The sequence below is a fragment of the Paramisgurnus dabryanus genome, chromosome 11 (genome assembly GCF_030506205.2).
Source record: "Paramisgurnus dabryanus chromosome 11, PD_genome_1.1, whole genome shotgun sequence".
NCBI classification, from domain to species: Eukaryota; Metazoa; Chordata; class Actinopteri; order Cypriniformes; family Cobitidae; genus Paramisgurnus; species Paramisgurnus dabryanus.
Window position 1 is genome coordinate 19,461,899 of NC_133347.1, and position 19,202 is coordinate 19,481,100.

Genomic DNA, 19,202 nt, shown 5'->3' on the forward strand with positions numbered 1-19,202 from the left:
CTCAACCCAATAGAGCATCTTTGGGATGTGGTGGAACGGGAGCTTCGTGCCCTGGATGTGAATCCCACAAATCTCCATCAACTGCAAGATGCTATCCTATCAATATGGGCCAACATTTCTAAAGAATGCTTTCAGCACCTTGTTAAATCAATGCCACGTAGAATTAATGCAGTTCTGAAGGCAAAATAGAATACAGGAAATGTGTATATAGTATTAAAAACTGTAAAAAATGTAAACTGATGTGTCAAGTTTTTAGGGTAAACTCCTCTTGCACTTGAGCAATAACAGGAAACTGCAGGATCTCTTAAACTTAAATAAAATTAAATCTCATTTTAAAGAAATTTGTCTTTTTACGTCATTGTGGTCAAAAGTGCTCAAGATGTGTTTAGTGCCAAGACAGGTCACACTAAACACCAACGATGCCTGAAATATATTAATATTTTTAAATCAAACTAGGTTTAGGGTTAACCACATATAACAGAACCATAAAGCAAAAACCATTACTTTCGAGTACCCATCAAAACATTTATTTACATTTACGTTTATCCATTTAGCAGATGCTTTTATCGAAAGCAAATTTACAAATGCAAATTTAAAAGTTGTTTTTGTAATAACATTCTTTATACAGTATTAAGCTGGGAAGTGTCTGCTACAAACTTTAAAAAATCTGAAACCTGAAGTGCTACAGACAATAACTAACAACAAGCTATAAAAAAAGGAATATTATATTTCATTAGTAATAATTACATGCACTGCTGAATTGCTCCAAGAACAATAAGAATGTAAATTCACATAGATATATTTTGATTTCATGTTTAAAGAGGCACAATCTTTAGACTGTTTGTTGAAAGACAACAGATGCTGACATGCATGAATTATGTCAGGGTCACTTGGTCCATCAGAAGGCTACAGCACCGTGTTCAGTGTTAAAAGAGTAACTGTACTGTAAAACAAACAGAAATAAACCAATCAATCACAACAATGTCCGTTCAACAGCATAAGACAAACAAAACAATACACCTTTTGCATTACAACATGCTTTGCAGCATAAAAATGTATCATTTTATTTAATGGCAAAGTCCCTTATACTTGTATTTCTTTCACCCTGTTGCTGAGTTTTTTTTCTTGGACAGAAAATGTTGCTGAATGGCGCCCTCATGTGTATCTGACCAAGAAACACATGCCACTTTATCCTATTATAAGGATAAATTAGCATTGTACGCAGTACATCAAATCTCACAAATGATCAGGTATTCATGCTTATGTGTTATAAATAATTGAATTAAATCAACATGGCCTTAAATCTAGTTTAAACACACCGGCAAAATAGCCTGCTGTAGATAAAAAATAAATAAAATATAAATAAATAACACAAGGCAAAGAGATTAAGAATGTGGTCTCATGTGAAATATTATTTAAAGGTAAAAGGAAATGTTTTAAAATCATGAGCTGTCAATAAACGAATCTGTAAATAGTTTTACATCCTTTGACAATACTCTTAAAATACACTTAATGTTATTCAGATTCAAAGCACTAGGTGATGCTGGAGGATCACACAACAGCATTTTTCTTTTCAGAATCTCTCTCCTCCCTCCCCTCGTCTGCTTGAAGTAAAACTGCAAGCTCCACCATCATGTCACATGTCACACGCCGCTTAGTTATAATAAAAAGTCAAACACAGTACCTGACTAAGTAATAAATAAACAAGTATGTGTGTGTGTATGTGTGTGCGCCCGTGTATAAATGATGGATGGGAAGGAATGGGGTGTTATCTCAAAGTGCATGTATCACTGCCTGCCATTTTAACACAGGCCCGTGACAGAACAGTGACATGTGGAACATGGGCGGCAGCCTCCGAGATGAGCAGATCTTCATTTCCTGTTCCTGCTCGGAGCAGGTGAAGATATGTGACATGTTGTCTTCATTAATTCCCTCCTTCATTTGAATATCTACCCGGCTGCTCTCTGGGTGTCCGCTGACTATTTTTCTCCCTCACATCACACTTCACATGACCATATGTGCAGACATGCACGCATTCACATTGTATGGAAATACTTCAAAGCAAATCAACAAGCTACACACTTTCATACATGCAGACAGTGACATACCGTACATATACGTTTGTCCCACTTGTTTTACTGTACTGTACAGTAGCACACATACACACACCCACACGCAAAATCATTAGCCTCCCTTCAATAACATTTTTTCAGCTGTGCAAACTACATAAAGACGTCAGCTCAAATCACTAACTAATTAACACTTAAAAAGACACAAATTAGATATGCGTGGCTAAAAGCAATTATAATCTCTACGAGTTTTGCAAATCATTTGGGAAATGAAAAGAATGCGTAATTGCTGGAACCAACATCTTCAAAAAAAAAAAAAATAAAAAATAAAAATGGCTCAAGTGACGCTTGTTAGGGAGCAGTCTTATCGACGGACGCGATTGTGATTACTACGCTTTCTGCAATTACATGTGCATATGTTTAATGTCACAAAATGCCTCTTTTTAATGAATGTGTTTTTAATAGAATTAGCAATCAGTCAATTACGATGTACGTCAGGGCCCTGAGCAGAGGAGTTATCATCAAGAGACTAATGAGAAATACGTGCCGATTCTTACTGCAAATATGTATTCAGCTGTCGGCCAATAAATGCTACTGAATCGTAAAAGTAAAACCGACACCGCCTTGGTACCATTTTACAATGCAGTCTCCTTCTTGCACACAGTACATGCTATAAACTACAGACCACAAAAGTGACATGAACAACACTAAACGGCTTTAAAAAGTAATCACGAGTACCTGTAAATTGCTAAGTGCTGACTTAAATACACAATAACATGCGCCCTGTAATGTAAATGACCAAAATGTTACTGTTTAGAGAGCACCATGTTACCATGACCCACAAAATCATTTTTTTGCTTTTTATTTGCAACATAAAAATTCCACCTCCCAAAACCAATCTGACCTGTCTGTGAAAAGCAAAAGTCATTATTTTTATTTACTGTTTTCTGCATAAAATGATCTACATAACATTCTGTGAAAATATAACCTTGATATCTTTAATACTGACTGGGGAAGGCCATACGAAATTAATATGAAATCAAACTTTGATGGTCCTAATCTCCTAATCTCTTCAGGCTGGATTTTCCAGACATGGTAACACATTACACTTGATATAAAAAATATATATATACACATATGTGCTGTGCATATTCGTATTTCGAAAAAAAAAATCCTTTGTTCATTTAAAAAAAATCATTCATGAGCGATACATGACCAATAGTCCCTGCATCAGATGCATCCTTGCTTGCATCTCTGACAAGTTGGCAGGGAAGCTGCATTCCAGGTCGGAGATGAGTCTGAAGAACAATAGCTGTGGATGCTTTCACACAGATTCTAATTATCAGGGCAGCGCTCCGACTCCGTAGCCGTCAGCTCTCGCTTCTCCATTAATCTTATGCTGTCGCCCACCTCACTAAACCCAGTACTGTTACACTATCTCTGCTTTACTTCATCTGCAGAGTCTGTGTTAGGCTGTAATTAATGAACCCCCCTCCCCTCCCGATAGCTGCTGCTTTTAATCACAGACTGCTTCCAAGAGAGACGCACCATGAAAAGTGTTGATGGGGGTTACCATAATAATACTGTATGTACAGTATAATGAAATACAGAGATACTGTACAATAAAATGCAATTGTTTTCGTAATATTTATATTCTGAAATGATCTATAATAATGCACAACCCATTATCTTTTTTTTTTTTTTTTTTAATACATTTCTGTAAATGTATATATTTTATAAACCTGTGTGCATTATTGTCACAGCATTCTCTTGGTATTAGTGATATTAATATTTGTAGTAATATTATATTATTATTATCATCATGACTATTGATTTACTATACTACTTTGTGACCCTGTTTGTGAAATCGAGGCAACATAGGCTAATTAAATGGTTAAGATTAGGAGAATCAAAGTTTGATTTCACTCAATAACACAGTGATTACTCAATCAATATTAAATATACCAAGGTTATATTTTTACAGAATGTTGTTATGTAGGATGTTTTTTTTTTGTAGAAAACAGTAAACCATAAAAAATGTTTTTTAAAGACTGGAACATACAGTACTGTGCAAAAGTCTTGCTACCATTTTATTTGTTGTTTTTGCAATTGTATAGTAATCATGTATAATTATTTCTCAGTCTCTTAATTGGAATACAACCAGAAAATACAGGAAATGTGTGTGTAGTATTAAAAACAGTAGTATGAAAGTGTAAGCTGAAGTGTCAAGTATTTAAGGTAAACTCCCCTTCCACTTAAGCAATAGCAGGCAGCTGCAGGATCTCTTAAACGTAAATAAAATTTAATCCTAATTTCTAATTCTAATCGAATGACTTCAGGACTTCAGTCTCCTCAAAAAAGCTCAAGATGTGTTTTGTGCCAAGAGAGATCACACTAAATGCTGACCGGTGCTTGAAGAATACATTTAGTTCGGAAAAATATTTAGTTTTTAATTGTTTAAGTTTTTAATGTTTGTATCTTAAGAGTGAAAAATAAATATGGATGGACATTAAAACTTTGCTAAAACAACAAAGCTGGTGGTGGTGGCCTATTGCACAGTACTGTATATCAGGATCAATAAAATCACAATTATGACCATAAACAAATGTACATAAGTCTGGACATTTCTGATCAATTCAGTTCTTCTTATTAGTGAGTGATAGTACACTGTTAAAAATATTTGTTATTTCAACTTAATTTTTCAAGGCTATAACTTACCTTGAGTCAATTCAAACTTAAAAAAGATTAGTTAACACAACATTGTTGAAGAATTTTTGTTGTGTTAACTAATATTTATAATTTGAATGAACTCAAAATAATTTAAGTACTTTTTTAAGTTGAACCAACAAATATTTTTTACAGTGTATTTGTATAAGCATGCTTTGCAGGGGCGTTGCTAGACATAAAGCTCTACTGGGGCACAGGCCCCCCATTTTTTTTTTTACTTTTTCTTGAAAGCCTGCGGTGTGCAAGATACAATTTCCTTTGCTTAACCCACTATTCCAACATTGCAACAAGTACTGGGAAAGACAAACATTTATTTAAAAATATTTAGGTATCATCTTCATATATACATATAAACAACATTATTAACATGTTTAAAGGCATAAAATGTTTGGAAATAATGGCTGGAGAGAAAAAAATGTTATGCACATTTGCATTTTACATAACAATGATTAATAACTTCTTTTTTTTATTTTTAAGAATATTTTCATTTTATGACTACTAAAAAATCTATCTTAGTTACTGCTAACTGATTATGTAATGACCTAGAGCTAGTGAACTAAATATTAATTTCATATCTGAAAATACAGAACAGTATAACACAGTTTTTGTATGTGAACAATGCAATTTTATAGACTATTGACAGAGGTTTTCCTGAAATTTTCCCTCTAATGTTTAAGCCCTGACAGGGTAAGATGTTATGTGTCTTTACTCCCTTAAATTCATCATCTCTCATTTTTCCTTCCCTTTTCCTGCTTTGCACAAAACATTTCTGATGTCCATCACATGCGTCAATGAGATTTTCATTATTATTTAGAAACTTACTTTAGTCTCGCCATGTTTTCATAAACCAACTCAATCGCGTGTACTTTGTAATGCGGCTGCGCACGGCAAAACAGTCGCGTGCACGCCTCAATTCATGTCCGCGTCCGCGCACCCATTCATGTCCGTGCGCGGACGCGGACATGAATTGAGGCGTGCACGCGTCAGTGCGACTGTTGCGTCGCTTTTTCAAACGTGAATTGGGTAACTACATTGCATATGGATCCGTTTTGCCGCGATTGTCTTTGTAAAGGAATAAAATAGTTAACTGCTAAAATGTAAACTTGAGATTTACACAGGGGCACAAAAGATTTACACTGGGGCACGTGCCCCAGTAAAAGGGGTCTAGCGACGCCCCTGATGCTTTGTATTGGCTATAATATCTATTGTGGCTGTATTTGCTATAATGTAGATATTTAAGTCTTGAAAATCCATATTCATTTTTCTTTCTTTTAGAAAACCTGTTTATTGACTAAATCTGTTTATTGACTAAACCTGTTTACTTCATGACAGCTACCTGCATTCTGAATGCACAATAATAACCTATTTCTATTATAAGTTTTACCCTTATTAGTGGATATTTTTAGATTTTCCATCTAGAATCACAATGACTGACCCAGGCAATAAACTAATAGCACATCACAAATGTGATACTGCAACCCGTTGTAAAAAATAATACATTGTTGTTTCAACTCAAAATGCTTGTTCATTTTAACCCATACAAATATCAATTTTTGACCTAATGCTTGGTTGATAAAACAATACATGTGTGCACATATAAAAACTGTGATCTCTGTGCCAATGACATGTAGTCCACCTGAGTATACAGTACTGTATGTTAACTTACTTCCTCCTCAATCTCTTGTGGCGATTTTATGGTAATGCCCATTAAATGGACTGGCTGTATCTGAAAAAAAGAAACATAAATCAATGACACATAAAATCATACAGGAAAAAACATGATCTTTAATCCGCTTTCTCTAATTTCCCCTCTGTGTCTCTGACAATAGGAACTAAACCCTTATGACAGGGGCCAAATGGCTCTCTATGAGCCCAGCTCTGCCTGTCAGTGCAGCATTGACTACACGGCAGAGCTGAACATCTGGGTGGAGGGACCTCAAAGTTTGATTTGATTCATTTAGATGCTCCCTTCCATACATTTATAGTGTGTATAGCAGTGTATAGTCATCATTACAGAGGCATTAATTACTCACTTCATGTGTAATTCAACAATTTGGCTTTTTAATCATAATCTCACTGCAGTTCTCACACGAACCTCTAGGGAGAAATTGTGAGAAACCGTGTCGTAGGCATACCATGATTTTAAATGCGTTAAAGAAGCACTTACTTCAACTCTGGATGTGGAGACACATTTTTTACAGATCGTAAATGGTATATCATCCAAGGCTGCAAACAGAGAACACCACGTGACGTTACAAAAAATACCATTAATCTAATATTCTCAACAAAATCCTTCCTAATCAGTGCTGTACATTACGGAAATGCATTTGACTTAACCTAATAGTCGAAAACGGCAGAGCACTTAAAGTTTCAAACTCTCTCAAACAAAGCGAGATGAAAGCCTTCTTTATCCGCCACTGTATTTGAGTCTCCCCCCCGCCCGCTCCCTCTCCACCCTCTTTCCCTGTTAATTACTCTTGATTATTCCTGATCCTGTCTTGTCAAGGAGACGTTCGACTCCAAAAACAAAAGCCCCACTCGCACACGTCGAAAGAAAAAGGGGAAAGAGAGAGACAAAACATTCGCCGGATATCAATTTGCATGAAAATGAGCCCGAGCGCTCGGCTCTCGGAGAGAAAGCGCGAACGAGAAAGAAAGAGAGAGGTGGATTCAAAAGAGGACTTGCCAAGAGTACGGTAGTATAATTAGCATTCTACCAAACAAACGGGCTTCAACAGAGCTATAATTAAGCAGGCCCGTAATTAAGTGTATGCCCTTTATCATAATGATCATGGTTAAAGCGCCTTTGATGGCTGCCAGTGGGTTATTAACGGCGTAACCCCGCGCCACACGGCGCCCACGCAAGAATCAGGGTGTCACGACTGTCAGGCTAAAGAGCGCCCCTTTGTTTATCAAATACATTAGAGCCCAAATTAACACAGGGTGACACGACCGCACAATAGCTCCCATTGACTGCACTGAAGAAAAATGTCCATCCCCCCATGAAAATATCGGAAGGCACCCAACTTCGCTCATGGAAAAGATATTGAGAGTGGCATCTAACGGCAATGCTATATATTACCAACAGACCATGGCTTTTGCTGGCGTGGTAGGAGGAAACTGTAAATGATCTCTTCTCGTAAGTTACCTGGAGGTTGATGGTGTAAAGTGTTATGCGGAAAGAATATCTTTAACTGGTTTCATTACCTTGGCAAACGCTGAATGGCTCTTAGTCCAGCACTTTTCCAGAGCAAATATGTGCAGGAATGCATCACATCCTGTATTTTTTATGAATATCTTACCAGATGAAAAAGGTGACAGTGCTGGGTTGTTTAAATCATTGTTGGGAAAGTATGGATAAACCCAAACATTTGGGGTGAATTAACCTAGAAAATGTCCATGTTTGACAAAACCGTGAATTGGAAAATCCCTGCATAGGTTAATTTAAATCTAGTCTTGCGTGGCCAGAACCATGCCCATTAAATGGCCAAGGACCGCCCAATATCACTGATACATAAAGCAACCAATCACATTTCGCTTTGTGCTGCGTCATGTTTAGGGGTCTCCACAATAACAGACTGATGTCCAACCAGTAAATAATTAATTCACGGATGTCTGTGAACTTCATAACAAAAATGGCAAACATGTCAAAATATCTCTTTTAGATTTAACTAACTGAGTCAAGCAAAACTCTTAGACATCTTTTAAAGACTCAAGGCTGACCGTTAAAGTCACATGCCTCTCGGAAATCCTCCATATTTCAAGTGTATTTCCAGAAAATTGTGCCATATGCATCAGACGTTCAGTTGGTGTGACTTCTGAGACTATTTAAACCCAAATTTTGGAATTGTCCATATTTTACCCAACCATGAGTTGAAACAATCCATCATTTTTTAGAGTGATATTCCAAATAGAGACAAATTTTCTTTAGAGTTAAATTATAACTCTTCAATAGACAGAAACAGACAAGGTCAAACCATTTCACCACAGTCATCAACAACATACTCAGAGTTTTAGTGGATTTTTTAACACTGCCATGGATGCTACGTTTATGGCCATCAGACAGAGCTTGGAAAATCTATCACCCAGCTCTGGAATAGACTATTGAGGTCATTTCACCGGCACAGCTTGGATAATCAAATAAAGATAGTAACAACCTGTTTCGGTCCATAAAAATGCGAATAAACATGTTCTTAAGCTTTGTCGAACAACCGTGTGGCGCAGGAGATCTAATGGAGAGCTGTTTGCTAGCTTTGATGAATCAGGTTCACGTCAAACGGATGAAGGTGGAACTTGAAGGCCACAGTGCTCCATTTTATTGTTCAAGCATTATGTCTTCAATCAGAAATGTGCTTTGTATTCACCTGTCATTCATTTCTGACGCGAACGCACGTACACACGTACTTATGACCTGATGGCAGAATTTGGGGGCAACTGTGCGGAGAGAAAAATTGATGTGAGTTTGGGGTCATGTCGGGCAGGAATGTTAAGGTAATGTTTGTCCAGACTGCTGCTGCCTAGACTGTAAGTCATAAAGGTAAAGTATGGCGCCTGGAAGATTCTGTTCATATAGTTTAGACCACAGGCACCCTGATATATCAACCCCAGTGGAGTAGAATAAGTGAGAATATCAGATGTGGCTGCAAACAGAACAATGGCAGCAGAACATCAGTGTTACGTTGTTTAAGTATATGTGAAGTAGTGTTGTAGTCAAGACCACCTTAACCAAGACCAAGTCATGACCTAGACCAAGGCAGGCCTTTAGTGCTTTTAAGGTACATTTTATCACTATGCACAGTTTATTTATACATTATCTTTAGTATTCAGTCTAAGTTAAACAGTTAAAAAAATTATATTTTTAAATAAAATGTTAGCTTTTCAGAAATTTTGAGAAAAATAAGTTTGGCACAAATGTCTACATTTTTTGTCTAAAATAGTAATTTTGTCTAAAATAGTAATTTAAAAAATGTAAACATACACCTTCAGATTAAAAGATTTTTAAGATCATATTAAACTTTTGACTGGAACTGTACCAGTCTGATCTTATGAAATATGTAAATATTGTGCAAGGTGGCTAAATCCTAGGAATTTGTACATAAAAAATCATGCAAAATACACGACTGGTAGAAATAAAAACAAAGCCCCACCCCTTGTACCGCCCCTAAACCCAGCATCACTGGGGTGAAAGCAGATCTAACTTAAACATACAAATGAGATTCTACAAAGTCATACAAATTAGTCGGCCTATGAAATAGTTATGAAATGCCATGAGATTGTATGTTCTTTAAATCAAACCCATGACCTTGGAGTTGTGCAACAAGATCACACTGTGACCAGTATCGATGTTTTATCAGACTCATGCACGTTGCTGCCATTACGCACCAGGAACCAAAGTTAACTTACGGTCTGTGGTTGTTTATCAGACTGGGAAGCGTTTCCCGGACAACGGCGTAATTCGCTGATGAACCACGAAAGTACGATGCATTTGGTTATCATGATTTAGTTATCTGTTGTTTATTTTCAAGATATTTAATTCATGCGCAAGTTCCCTCTTACGTCACTTAGTGATTCCCCAGGGTCATAAAGTATGCAAATCAAATAATTACAAACTTAAAAACGTAAAATAAATGTTTATATATTTAGAACGATGGACATAGAATGCACAACATGTTTTTGCTTATTTTGTTCAAAAACAATGATCAACGTAAGTCTACATATTATAATAACACGGAACTATGCTTCTAACCACAGGTGAAGAGCTGTCGTTCAAACCACACCAGTTTTATTCGTTTGAACTATATGGTTTCGTTAATCACCTAATCGTTAAACTTACGAAAGTAGTTGGCTAATGATGCTTTTGGGAAACGCACCCCTGGCTAGTGACTAAACTGATCTCTGTAACAAATAGGCCTACCTTCTAGAAAATAAAATGTTTCAGTTTTCAAAAATGAAGAGAGATGGCGAGCCTGAATCACTGCTATGTGGAGAGATAAGAATTCAAGGACCTGTAGCTCAAATTGTATACTATACATTAATTTTACACAATAACGTTAGCTCAGTGTAGTTGATCCACGTTAGATATGATACATGAACGAAGGTAAGTTACTTGTCATATATTTAGCTTGATTTAAAAAAAAAAAAACTTCTCTGAAAGGAATGAAATCCCAAAGCTCAAAATGTATCACATGACTAGACAGAGCAGACATTCCCATTTACAAAGATACTTGGATTGTAAAAATCCGTTGAGGATTGAGAAAGTTATGATATGTTTAATATAAAAAAATCAGTGGAAAAAGTTATATATGGATGTCAATGGAAGGTGTGTGACCGGAAATGCTGCTTATTCACAGGTTTCTGCTTATAACTTTCTCATTTTATCAGATATTTGCATTCAATTTTAACAGACGGTAGAATTTTGTTAGTTCTTTTTAAATTAAATCATGAACATTTTCTGTTTTAGTTACAATAGGCCATTTAGTTGGAATTACTTTGTCATATTCAGACTCAGACCCATGGTTTTTAGAACAATGCCTGCAGTTCTGATGTTCTTAGGGGCGCACTCACACTATCCAAACCAAACCGCCCTCGGGCGCGTTTGACCCCCAAAGTCTGGTTTGTTTGACTAGTGTGATCGCTCTGTTCCGTGCCCGGGCGTGGATTGGTTAATCGCGCCGCGGCCAGGTTGCAGAGGTGGGCCGGAGCGCAGTTCACTTGGGCTCAGGAGCGGAAGGCTGTGGTGTGAGCACAATCGCGCCTGAGCGCGATTCAAAAGGTGAAGACATCAGTTGCGCGACCACTCACCTTCATCTGCCTCCGTAAAAACCTTTTGCTGCGAGCAGTGGGGTTATGTGAATGTCCGAGCTGCACACGTGACAGATCTACTAAGCAATATGATGACATGTAAGAGGGCTGTCTGTAATCGCGCACCAAATGACTCCGAATTAAAAACACAGACTTATCATTATGGTGGGTTCCAGTGTTAAGAGAGAGCTTTACTTCCTGCTTTTTTCAAAACAATCGCATCTTAATGACGAAAGCGCGCCCGGACTCGGATCGATAAAAAGTACAGTGTGAGTGCGTGCACCTGGGGGAGTAGGGAGGGATGACAATCGCGCTGGGGCATGGTTTGGTTTGGATAATGTGAGTGCACCCTTACAGGACGTTCGCTAATCTAGCACCACAAACGTGACTACCAAATTTCCGCGGTTCATTTAAATACCTTCTCCTTCCTCGGTTTCGATGAAATTTCGTCAGTACCACGATAAAAGATATATAGGCGTGTGTCAACCATACCTTTCAGCTGTCCCTAGAGTCTAGTGGAAGCACACCGACCGGTTGAAAGTGACACAAATTTTCAGACAGTTGAACACACTAGAACTGAAAGCTCAAAATATCGAACGCTTCCGGTGGTTCTTCTTCACGTATTTATTGTAGTATTTAGTAAAAAAATTATTAAGTAAAAAATACTACAACCATGCGGCCAGAAGTGGATATTGTGCATTTAACAAGCAGGTTGAAACAAATGTATCGCCCCAGAAATTTTACGCGCGTGTCCGCGATGTCAGCATTGCTATTAATTCTAAGTGAAAGTTTACCGGAAGTTACGATTGGTCCACAAAAGCCGCTTGTTTATGTTGTTGCTTCTAAACCATCTATAACATGTGTATTTACAGCTTTTATACAACCACCTACAAATCTTGATGAACATAGGTTTGAAGATCAATATAAAGTAGTTATACATACAAAATACTACAAATGTGAATTCAAATGTTTTGGTTTGCCAATAACTGACATGTGATTAACTTCTATATAAAATGACTGTACTCAGGTCTAAAGCATGTTATTAATTGTTGATTGGAGCTGTGAGATCAGCATTGGGATTGGTCAGAGTAAGTGAATGATGAGGGTGTGCTGGAGCGAGTGCGAGCGTGGCTGTGAGGATCATTGCCTTATTAATAGCGTTGTCAGGTGTTGTGAAAAATTTAGACTTTGTCATCCCCATAGCCCCCGAGTGCTGACGGATGGCTGCTTCAAGCGGAGAAGAGTTCCCCTACACGCCGCTCTGAGCTCTAATCCTTCACACTTCCATTGTTGGATGCACTGTCACACAGGACTTCCACCAGCCGTGCTCGCCACACCGACACACACACACATCAGATTTATACATAGGCTAATGCTAAAAGATTGACAGATGGAGGGCTCGGTCAGCCAGCACAGCACACTTCATGAAACAAAAAATAATTTTTTCCCCAGAGAGGGAGAAAATGTTTGGTATGAGTTTCACTGACAAAAACCTGTAGTGCTTGCAATATGCAGTAAACTTTTTAAAACAATGACAAATTATTTTTCCAGATTTTACCGTGTGAAGTTTATCAGGGCAGAGGCAAAAACTAACTTTATATAAAAATGTAAAAGAAAAATAAGCATAATATACAAATGTGTTTTTGTGCATCACTGGATTATATTAACTATTTAATTTATCATACAACTATTTAATTTATCTTATATTTAAACTCTTAACGGGTCATTCATTTCTCTCATTTTCCATCTGTTATGTAAACAAGCACAGCAGTAACATACAGCCAATGCTGCATTAGCAGCACAAAGGTCATGGGTTTGGTTCCCAATGAACGCACATACTGATAAAAAAGCAATCACTGAGTACATTGTATATTGCTTTGGATAAATATGTCTGCTAAATAAATGTAAATGCACTGTTTAAAACACTCATATTCAATTATAATTTAGCAAATGCTTTTATCCATAGTAATTTACAGGTCACTTAATCCAATCTTCCTGCATCAACCCAAGGCTACACAGACACAAACAGTGAATCTAGCAGCAGTAAAATGCTTTGTTTTAAGGATTATGTAGAGCGCTTTCGGGTTAATGCACTGTATTTTCAACGTGCATGCATGCTGTATAACTTTCTAACAGTCTTTTTTACAGCTGTTCAGACCTTCCCATATTTTACCTCTTCACCCCAACCCACACAATTAAATCTCCCCACACTGACAATATCCAGCCAAACCACAGGAGAGAAACAGCAGACTGGGTCTGACTCGCTGCCGTAGCAGGTCATGCATAAAGGACAATAGTGCAAGTGGATGTGAAAGTTGGTAGGTAGGGCGAGTTGCCCGGTGGGTGTAGACTATAGCTGAAACTCGTGCTCAAAAATACTCAAGATGGTACAGGTTAGACCTCTTAGGGATATCCCAGCATGTCTTTCTTTGTACGGAGGACCGGCTCCAGCCACAGACCTTCGTTCTTTGCAAGAAAAATCGTGCCCGCCGCCTAAAGCCATCTCACAGACATATTGTCGTTTATTTTATCGCCTGGGTTTACCATCTGTGCCATTCCAATAGAAGCTGCTGCCTGGTGAAGCCAGAGCCTGGGCGTGGAGGTCTGCCCGGGCCCCTCCAAAGCCCAGCCTGGTCATTAGTCAAATTGCCTAATGAGAGAGAATACAAATGGCCCCCTGCCCTGACAGGAGGAGTTTTGGAAGTGTCAGCGCTCCTGACCCGTGCTATGAGAACAGATGACGGCTCGCTGCTATTTTCGGCATCTTTTAATGACTCTGTCGAGGCCCTTGCCATTCCGTCTTCTTCCATTCTGAAATTTCATTTCATTTATAATTTGTATCATTGTGTCTCGTCATAAAAATCACTGGTAAAAATGTGTATTAACAATTTTATTTTATTATTTTGAGAACAGTAATTCAAAATGGTTTTGATTAAAACATGTTTCTGACAAAAAAAAAAATAGATGGGGATACAAAAAGAATGCTCTTTGTATCAAAAAGAATGTAACGTTTTTGAATCGGTCCGAATTAAAGTATGAAAAACTACTTCAACAAATAAAAATTGCTTGTGTCTATGCAGAAAACACTTGGATCCAAACGTTGCAGAACAGTTTATAAAAATAATTTTAGTTCAGATGGAGTGTCTTATTGTAAGAGTTTGTGATGCCATAGACATGTGGCACAAATAAACGCTTATAAAAAAGTGAGATTGAACGAGGATGAAATGGTATATGTAAGCAATAAGGTACGAGAGGCTGTGCTATATCGTGAAAAAGTAACGGCTGAAGGGCGTTGTTACCACACAATATTAAAGTTAAAAAATTTGGGTAAAACAGTCTTAGCAGTGCTTTATTGTGAATAAAGCACAGCTATTGACCAATCAGAATCAAGGATTGGAACTAACCGTTTTATTAATGTGCATACGGTTTATTTTAAATGCTATTTTGTTTTCATATGGGTGTAATGTGCCCCTGGGATTCAGTAGACTGGGGTCTACCAGAGTGAAGGAAAGGCCAAATGAACTGAAGGCTGACAATAAGCTTACAGAGCAGAAACGAAATGCTTCAGAGCCACATCATTTTTATGTTACTGTTATGTGACCTTAACCCTCATGCTCTGTTTAAGGCCTTTACAAATCTGAAAAATGTGAAAAAGAACCAAATCAAGTAAATATTTGAAAAGTAAAATCCTTTCAAGACTTTTCAAGACGTATTATCCCAATGCTTTAACTATATTGAAATAATATGAACTTATATTGCTCAAATCATATTATGGCAGTTCACATTTAGTGTCTAAGGGGCTTTTGACACCTGGTTACTTCATGCGTTTTCTCTGATCGGATAGTTAGAAATGCTTCTGAGGCGGATTTAATCAGATCGCTCAAACCACTTTAGGAGGTGGTTTGGGATGCATTTCAGACAAAACTGGACAAGTGTAAATACATCTGGTTGATGAAACTCATATATGTCAGCGCTTTACTCCTCCCAAACGTAAGCACGTGACTTGCAAGTTAGCCGGAAGAGAGCCAAACAAACAAAGACAACACACGCATTGCTTTATGGAGCGACGACAGTGGGTAAAAACGACAAACTTACATTAAACAAAGAAATAAAACTTTAAGAGAGCTTTTTGTTAAACGCTTTTTCCAGTCATGGTCCTGTCAGTTATCACGCTGTCTTACTCCCCGGCTGCTCTTTTCTGTGCGCTCCAACTCATGCCTAACAATGAGACGCGTGTCCCCTGCCCAACATACAGTACAACATTTTTCCGTTAAGTAAAGAGAAACTAAACCCTAAACCAACTTTTTTTAGTTAATGATCAGTAAGAATGGGGCTTTATTATTGATTTGAGTAACTTTTTTGATATTTGGGTATAAAGTGTTTCAATGCTGTAAATATAAAAATATGGTGTAAAAACGTCTGAGTGCTGCCCTCTTCAGGTTGAATGGTGGCTACTGCAGTTGAATTTTCCTGTTGGATGTTGCGGTACTGTGTGATGTAAGCGGTACGATCCTACGTAAGCAGGATCAAGCTCACCACGCCCTTGTTACGATCTTACCACACCCTTGGGGCCCTATCTTGCACCCAGCGCAATTGACTTTGTCAGTGACGCATGTATCATTCGTATTTTGCACCGGCGCACAGCAGGTTTTTCCCTCCACAGACGCACGTCGGCAAACTAGGGAATAAACTTGCGCTCCCTGGGCGGTTCAGCGCAAAAAAAAAGAGGCGTCATCCGGCGCAAACCATCCCTGATGCTATTTTGCAGTTTCAAAAAACAATTGCGCCACTGACCAGGAAAAAAAAGTTTAAAGTCAGTGGCGCGTTGCGCGTTGTTCATTATGCTATTTTAAGGGCGCATGCTTGACCATAATGTATAGCGTGCACAACGCGCATACACTTTGATTATCTAATCTACACAGATGCAACAGTTATTTTTGCAAATCATAAATTGTTACACTAAAAAATATTAATACACGAGATAAGGGGAATCATAGTGGTGAGCATTGTGGTGATAGTTTTTATTCATTGTGTGGCTGCGTAAAAAAATTCTCATGCAAATAACGATTAAAATATTTTCATAAGTTTGTTGTGTGGCTGTATTACGTTTATTTTATGTAAATAATAATGAAAATGTTTTCATAAGCAACCTTAATGTATATGAACTTTATTTTTTAAGAGTACTTTGGGGTCGGACCTTGCTTGCATTTCTTGGGTCCGATTTCAAAGCCCCCAAACCCTTTCAGCGGTGAGGGTGGACGCAGCGATGTCCTCTGCTGGCGTCTGTGTAGAGGCAGATCCACCTCCCGTTACACGGCGTGCCCGATTTATGCTGGCAAGCTTGGGATTCCCCCGTCTCCTGACATCATTGTAGCGCTTGGCGCAACGATGGGGATGCAAGCTGATGAGACTCTGGCTATTTCCTCTCACGCCTGTTTAACCTACGCTGATTTGGGCGGGTTTCTCCAATCCCCATACAAAACAACTTCTCTGCCTTTGACTGCTCTTACAAGAATGTGGGTCTCCTCGGCTGTAAACCGCTCCTGGCGTGCGCCTGGTAAATCCGTCATAATAATAGCAACACGCCATGGAACTTGCGCCCTTGCGTTTAAAGGGAATGTTGGATAGCGTTCTGATTGGTTTATTTGACGTTACGCCCAAACCACACCTATGAATAATGAACCTTCTTCAGACCAACCCCTTATTGATTTGCGCCTGGCGCAAGAGTTATTTCTCAGGCTGGGAAAATAGCAACAGCGGCGAAGATCCACCCACAAACTCACTTGCGCGTTGCGCTGCGCTTCGCACTTGCATTTCAGATCGTTAAAATAGGGCCCTTGGTGTTGAATCTTTAATAAAATCTACCAAAAGCGAAGGCAAAAAACTTTTTTATTTACTTTACACAAGCCAGTGAAGTCAAACTCAACAGAACAAAAGGGTTAAAAACACAATTAAAAGTTAAATACGAAACACTAAAATCAAGTGGACTAGGGATTAGTAAATTGGACTAGAGAGATTAGCGCTGGCTCGGGCACGTGAGAGGTCTAGTGTTACTGTAATGCTACCACAGTGATCTACAGAGCTCAAGACTCTTAGAGTAAATGGGCTCTTGCCTCTCTGGAGCACGCACGAGCAGCAGAGCTGGCAAAGGACCCGTCGCTAAATTGCGTGTGCCGGATGGGCCGCAGCAGAAGGCGCAATTACACCAAATCCCCTCTTAATTAGCGGTTCTGTGGGTATGCTAACTCACCATGCTGGAGCAGGAGGTAGGGCATGCTTGGAAAGGGACATTGAATTGTACTAGAAAAAGAAGCAAATTAGGCGTTGGAGTCACGTGATGGCCCGGTTTATGCCCACGAATGTAGGCTATGGTCGGCATCAAAGCTATTTTGATCCAAACAAGCGTCCCGTAATTCCACTGGCACTCCAGACTAGACAATCACTGGCATGGAGCCTCAAAAGATCCCCTCAGAGCCGGGGAGTGTTATTAAGTTTTCCATGTTGGCGGCTGTAGGGCGATGTAAAGTGGCACCTCGGCCCGGTGAGTAATGATGTGTGCCAGGACTCAGGCAGGAGGGATGACAGCACGAGAGGCCTCGTTGGCAGCCACTGGTGCAGCCATAGGCCCATTCATCATCTCCTTAAACCAATCCACCAATGCCGCACCGCCATTCCTCATTAGTTATGCTAATCGCTGTAGCATTACGTTTTTGGTGACAAGAGGCTGAGCAGACACTGTAGCTCGATATGTCATTCAGAGATGAGATTATGTGCATAAGGTTTGACAGCTACAGTTTGGCCTAACAAACAGTGTGGATTTGACACAGAGATCTAAATGAGTAACCATGCAGAGTAACAGGCGGGTGTTTAGTTTGGATGTCTATACTCTTAAAAATGCTTGGTTGTTTCAACACTCATTTGGGTAAAATATAAACAAACCCATCTGGATGTTAATATTAGACTAAAAATGTGCACATAAGACCCATCTATGAAGTCAAACAACCCAGCAGTTTGTGTTAAAATTAGTTAATGCAAACCCATTGGTTGGGTTTGTCCAAATTTTTCTACACAATATACTGAAACAACCCATTACTCAGTCCTTCCAGAAAAACGCGGAGCTTTTTTGTGATTGTTGCGGGCAAAAATCCTTGATCTTGCGGCACGTTTTCTTAAAAAATGCGAAGGAATATGCGGGATATTTATGCAATTTTATGTGATGAAATTGCGGAAAATTGCCAAAATTGTGTGAACTTGCAAAAACTGCGTGAACTTGCAAAAACAGTTTACAGCTTTTCATTGATGTTCACGTCGAGTAATTACGTCACTTCCTAATATTCCCATGACAACAAGGGACTTGGCATGCTCATGTGTGAAGTAAATGCAATATTTTTCAACTTTCTGCTAAGATATATATAACTTTTTGCTACAAAACGGCGGGGATTATGAAATCATGCAAGCGAGCAAATAAATTGCGCTATTCGTTGTAGTTGGACACTCGAACATTTTGAGTTAACCTGTTTCATTGACGTGTGAAATTTTTCGTCAAGTTCAAAAACGCAAAAATGATCGATTTGCCGACTTTAAGCTAGCGTCAATATGTATATG

The 19,202-nt window shown here is 38.6% G+C and overlaps 1 protein-coding gene across 2 annotated transcripts in view; it reads right to left on the bottom strand.

Moving 5' to 3' along the window:
• Positions 1-519: 519 nt before the first annotated feature.
• mvb12bb (multivesicular body subunit 12Bb) overlaps positions 520-19,202 on the bottom strand; it is a 64,354-nt gene continuing 45,671 nt past the window's right edge. For both annotated transcript variants that reach the window (XM_065247288.2, XM_073816236.1), the window contains exons 8-10: positions 6,964-7,022; positions 6,463-6,522; positions 520-943 (exon numbers count right to left, since the gene is read on the bottom strand). In XM_065247288.2, coding sequence (XP_065103360.1) covers positions 899-943; positions 6,463-6,522; positions 6,964-7,022 — 164 coding nt within the window. In that variant the 3' untranslated portion in view covers positions 520-898. The remainder of the gene's footprint in view (positions 944-6,462; positions 6,523-6,963; positions 7,023-19,202) is intronic.